At 48.2% G+C, this 5,000-nt stretch overlaps 3 protein-coding genes across 4 annotated transcripts in view; 1 reads left to right on the top strand and 2 right to left on the bottom strand.

The window, feature by feature from the left end:
- The window catches only part of dnal1 (dynein, axonemal, light chain 1), an 8,692-nt gene extending 8,004 nt beyond the window's left edge, over nt 1–688 (bottom strand). The window contains 1 exon segment of the mRNA XM_042228395.1: nt 676–688. Coding sequence (XP_042084329.1) covers nt 676–688 — 13 coding nt within the window.
- Nucleotides 689–705: 17 nt separating this feature from the next.
- Nucleotides 706–3,364, top strand: adi1 (acireductone dioxygenase 1). Its single transcript, XM_014340013.2, has 5 exons — nt 706–720; nt 1,300–1,528; nt 1,974–2,093; nt 2,487–2,666; nt 2,751–3,364. The coding sequence occupies exons 2-5, from the start codon at nt 1,406–1,408 to the stop codon at nt 2,865–2,867; spliced, it is 540 nt and encodes a 179-aa protein (XP_014195499.1). The 5' UTR covers nt 706–720; nt 1,300–1,405; the 3' UTR covers nt 2,868–3,364.
- A 50-nt stretch (nt 3,365–3,414) lies between these two features.
- trappc12 (trafficking protein particle complex subunit 12) overlaps nt 3,415–5,000 on the bottom strand; it is a 30,682-nt gene continuing 29,096 nt past the window's right edge. Inside the window, exon 12 of one of the 2 annotated variants that reach the window (XM_014340009.2) lies at nt 3,415–4,466. In XM_014340009.2, coding sequence (XP_014195495.1) covers nt 4,224–4,466 — 243 coding nt within the window. In that variant the 3' untranslated portion in view covers nt 3,415–4,223. The remainder of the gene's footprint in view (nt 4,467–5,000) is intronic. The other variant, XM_014340008.2, reaches the window with a different exon arrangement.

Consider the following 5,000-nt stretch of genomic DNA (forward strand, 5'->3'; position numbering starts at 1 on the left):
CTAAATACGGGACGATTCCGTATTTTAAGGGACGGTTGGCAACCCTACCAGCGCGTCTCTCACAGTCGTGGCTTTGGCCTGGAAACAGTCAGACAGGCAGGGTTTACACTCTGCTTTGGTTCATGTTAATAACTCTGAATAAAAGCCATCTTTAAATCAACAACAACATGAATTCATTGTATGTTTTATATTTGTGGTTTGTGCTGTTGATCCTGTACACACGGCGCTCATATTCTCCACAGGGAGGGGATTTTGAGCCACAGTGCTGTAACCATGGAAAGCAGCCTGACTACGACCCTGTGAAACAGTGCCATCTGTTCCTATGGAAACCACAACTCTCTTCATCAACCGTTATTTCATTTATTTTGGACAAAAACGCTTTTCCCCCCCACGATTTCCTGGATAAGAACTGCTCTACCCACAATCCCACACTGAAGCGACGTCTTTGATTGGTGCAGGTCGCAGTTACCATGGAAAAGTTTAAACCCGCGAACGCTCGAATGTTGCCGAATCAAACAAGCTAAGAACTCGTTAAAGTTAGCCTGTTAGCCGCCGTAGCGCTGTTTCCAGCGGGTCGAAGAAGAGACTCCATGTTTCTTTCCTTTGCTAATAAACAAAGGAATACAAATAACAATAACTTAAAAACACACAAAGAGCCCCCCAAAAAGAACCTACAAACATTCACCATGTCAGCAACTGATGGCTCCTCCTGTTGCTATGGTAAACCAACTGCGCCTGCGCACTAGAAACACTTGACCCAGATTTATGTAAAATAAACGAGCTTTTAAATTCTGTTGTTAAGTCAGATAAAAAAAAAATAGGGTCTATAAATTATTTGACGCTATGAAATTATGCCCGTGTGAGATAATATTTTAATTTATTATTGTTAAATTATCTATTAAACAAAACGTTTCATTCTAATTTGAGCGACAAAAGAAATTGTCACTCAAATTAGATTTTTAAATGTAAAAATTTCTTTAAAATACGTTAAAAATATATTAAAGTCCAATATAATAGAACAAATACAGCTGAATGGAAATGTCAGAGGCAGTGTTCCTGTCTGCCTTTCCTCTGTTTTCTCTCATCATCTCTGGTCATTAAGGGGTCATTCTTTGTGAGACTGGGTGTCATATATTTATAATGTTTTGAAGCATTAAATGTTTTTCACTGTTCTTTGTCTGTAACTTGTTTTCCCTCCAATCTGTCATGTTTTTACGGGAGCTGGTGTCTGCTGGAATGTTGATGACCAGTCACAGATCTGCAGACCACTCAGTCGTCATTTTTCCTGCTACATTCCAGGTACTTGAAAGCAGCACACCGGAAGTGCTGCCGGAGTCACGTGAAACAGCCGTGCAGCAGTAAGAAGGTCTGACAGCGCGCGGGTCCAGCTGTGAAGTGTTTCGTCATGGGTCTGGAGGCCTGGTACATGGACGGGTCCGAGGAGGACCAGAGGAGGCCGCACAGGCTGGAGCCGCACCAGCCGGTGAGCCTGGAGCAGCTGAAGGAACTCGGAGTATTTTACTGGCAGGTGAGTCCGCAGAAGGCCGCTCACGTGTGCAGGTTTTCGGGTTAAAGGTCAGCGGTTCTTGGGTGGGAGTTTGTGCAGACCCTTGATCCCCAGCTGGACCCGAACAGCCAAGAGTTCTCGGGTTTGAAGCAGGTAAAACTATGTGCTGAGGGTTCAGCTGAGACACAGCAGGTATCAGTGTTGGTCACTGAGCTGAAGCTGCTCTCAAGCACCCGTGTTTTCTGCACACAGAGCAGGTGTTACAGGTCACGTGCTGAGCACGTGAAGTCCAGATACCTGCACTGTGACGCACCTTATCCATGTAACTCTGACCAAGAAGGGCGTCCACTCACTGCTGGAGTGTATCGTCATGGTAACTGATACGGGAACCACTGATGTGCTTTTTACTTTTTCTGCTACACTAAACACATCAGGTAAGGGTTTGACTGCTTCCTGTTTCCTGCAGCTGAACGCCGACATCTATGAAAGCGACCCGGAGCTGCAGCAGATCCGTAAGGACCGGGGTTACTCCTACATGGACATCATCACGATCCACAAGGACACTCTGCCCAACTACGAGGAGAAGGTAACCCACGCGCTCTGAAAGCTGCAAATACCAGCACGTGTTTGTGTCTGCGGAGCTTTTAATTTGAAAAGCACCACACTTCCTTTTTTAGGTTTTTCACTGCAGGGAGGGAAAAGTCCTCTGAATTTCTTCATCTCAGACTTCACTGTGGCAGCGCATGATCGCATGCAGAGGAGTCTGAAGCACCTCTGAGTCCAGCTGTGCACTGATGGAGGCAGGCTGAGGGCTCCTCCCGCCTCCATCGCTGCACCAAGTCAGACTCGTGTATCGCAGAGACGCTCCAGATTTAATCCTGGTGTTAAAGATTCCCGGGTCACTCGGGCGTCGGCGGTGCTGAAACTGGAATGTGAGCTCTATTTGAAGTGAGTGAGAGGTTTCCTGTTTCTCCTGCAGCTGAAGATGTTCTTCGAGGAGCACCTCCACCTGGACGACGAGATCCGCTACATCCTGGACGGCCAGGCCTACTTTGATGTCAGGGACAAGGAGGACCGGTGGATCCGGATCGCCATGAGAAAAGGGGACCTGATCACGCTGCCGGCGGGTATCTACCACCGCTTCACGCTGGACGAGATGGTACGAAAACACGCCTTGCGCCTGTACAGTGCGTATTTGGTTGCTGGTTTGAATCCTGACTGTCTGATCTGTTTGTTTCTGCAGAACTACACGAAGGCCATGCGGCTGTTTGTGGGCGAGCCGGTGTGGAAGGCTTACAACCGCCCCGCTGACGACTTCGAGATCCGTCAGCGATACGTGGCGTCAATGCAGGGATCCTGAGAGTGCCGCGGACGCCATTCCCACTGCAGAAAAAGGCTGTCCAATCAGAGCAGAGAACGCTGATGTGGACGACGATGTAGCATGAAGATTTTAATTTCAGTTTCTACTTCTTAGACAGAAATTTTAGTTTTTACTGTGAGGAACAATCAGCCACAACATTAAGACCAGAGCATGACATCACCATGAGTGCTTCACGACTCAGGATGAGACCATCAGCATGTCATGGCGTGAGGGCAGCGTCGCCCTGCTGGCCGTGAGAGAGAATGCAGAGGTCAGGTGACTCTTAGACTGCTGCCCGACGCCTGGATAAGATGTGCAAAACTCCTGCCCGGTGAGCCTGGAGGCTCCGCCCCTCCACACAGAGGTCCTGGGTGGTTTGAATGTTGTAGCACAGCTTCCTTCATCAGGACTTTAACTCTTCTTTAAAGGTTCTCGTGATTATTCAGGATCCAGCTCGTTAGTGCCTTCCTGTCTCTGGATTAAAGGATAAATATGAAGCTGCTGTTTGTCATTTCTTCCCACGTCAAACACACACAGTGAGCTGCGCTTTCACTTAAAACCACATTTTATTTCATTTACATAAATATGATCAGCACAGAAAGTAAACACAAATCACTTAAATATAATAATTCCTGGTGAACTCAAAGGAAACCCTGCTGCTGATATGTTGAACACGAGCGGGCCGAGTCACTGAAGCTGTCCGGTCTGCAGATAATCAGGATAATGCCCGCCGGAGTCTCTGACATCCCGCCTCCAGCGTCCCGTCTGTTCCTCCCAAAACACAAAGTGGGCTGAGACTTTACTACAAATTAAAAGGCGAGCTGGGATAAAGCTGAATTAAACTGGACCCAGTTTAAGTTAAAATGTGTGAAACATGAAGCCGTCCTGCCATCTGACCAGGGAAACACCGATGTGGGCTTTTATCCTGGACTTTGCTCTGCACTGGGGCTTTTATTTTGAAAATTCTTCCTGCCCCGACTAATAAAAGAGCGGGTCTCTGCTGTCTGTGCTTCAGTAAATTTGTTCCCTCTTTAACCCTCGACTCAAACATGGTTGGCCAGTTTGTAGTCCAGTTAAATGGACCTTCCTTCCTGCAGCTCAGATCTGTTGTTTTTGAACAGCTGTGTGTTGAACCTGGAGACGCAGACACTGGCTCTGGTGTGATTCAGCAGTCAGAGGGAGGGCGTGAGGACACGATTTTCGGGTTGCGGTTGTGCTGCGCTGGAGGACGCTGCTGCAGGCTTTGCTCCTGTGGGTTATTGTGAGGATGATGATGATTGGGTGCCCTTCATCTGTTTAGTGACAATAAAACTTGCTGTTTTGTGCCTGGGAGGTCAAACTAAGCTGCTCCTCCTCTCAGACCAGCTTGAGGCACTGCGTGTTGAAGCTGTCGCCCTCCCGGCAGGCGACGGCCTCCAGCAGCGCCTGCTTCTTCTGTGTGCTGCGGGACGACTCCAGCTCGTACATGGTGGTCAGGTTGAAGAGGACGCTCTCGTGCAGGTACTGCGCCGGGTCCTGCTGCACCAGGCCCTCCAGCTGGCCCAGCGACTCCTTCAGGCGCCCCAGGTAGAGCAGGCACACTGCCGCGTTGTTGTTGGCCTGCGAACACACGGAGGAAGAGGAGGGTTTAACTGTGCACGCACCGGTGTAACAGTCTGAGACAAGACACTTTAGCTCCTCCCACTTTAAGTCTTCTGACTGGCTGCTCTGAGCAGCACAAAACTATTTTGTTTCTAATGGCCGACACATTTAATGTTTCCTTCCTGTCACATGAGCCAGAGTAGACACACACTTCCTCCTGAGGAGTGATACGGCTGCAGGATGCAGCCAGTATGAAGAAACTAGTTCCTACAGGAACCTGCTCAGTCACCAGCTTGGCTGTGGTTGTTTGGCGCCCTCTGCTGGTGACACTTTATCATAAGCTAATAATACAGAGTGATGGTTATGATACAAGGACATGACTGCAGCTCAAAAAATGACATTTTACTGTGATTTTATTACTGATCTTCATCATCATCGTCACTGATGATGTTTGTGACACGTGACGTATCTGCCACACTGATCATCAAACTTCAATATTACACATATTAAAGTCTCAGGTGACCCGAGTAAAGACAAAGTGCAGTTTGAAAC

This window comes from Haplochromis burtoni, unplaced genomic scaffold (assembly GCF_018398535.1).
Source record: "Haplochromis burtoni strain Fernald_Lab_line unplaced genomic scaffold, NCSU_Asbu1 Contig_321, whole genome shotgun sequence".
In the NCBI taxonomy this organism is placed as follows: Eukaryota; Metazoa; Chordata; class Actinopteri; order Cichliformes; family Cichlidae; genus Haplochromis; species Haplochromis burtoni.

Bases quoted from the DNA above. Each gene is read 5' to 3' on its own strand.
- adi1 (XM_014340013.2), top strand. From the start codon at position 1,406: ATGGGTCTGGAGGCCTGGTACATGGACGGGTCCGAGGAGGACCAGAGG. The intron at 1,529-1,973 runs GTGAGTCCGCAG...TGTTTCCTGCAG, and splicing joins TCGGAGTATTTTACTGGCAG to CTGAACGCCGACATCTATGA. The intron at 2,094-2,486 runs GTAACCCACGCG...TTTCTCCTGCAG, and splicing joins TGCCCAACTACGAGGAGAAG to CTGAAGATGTTCTTCGAGGA.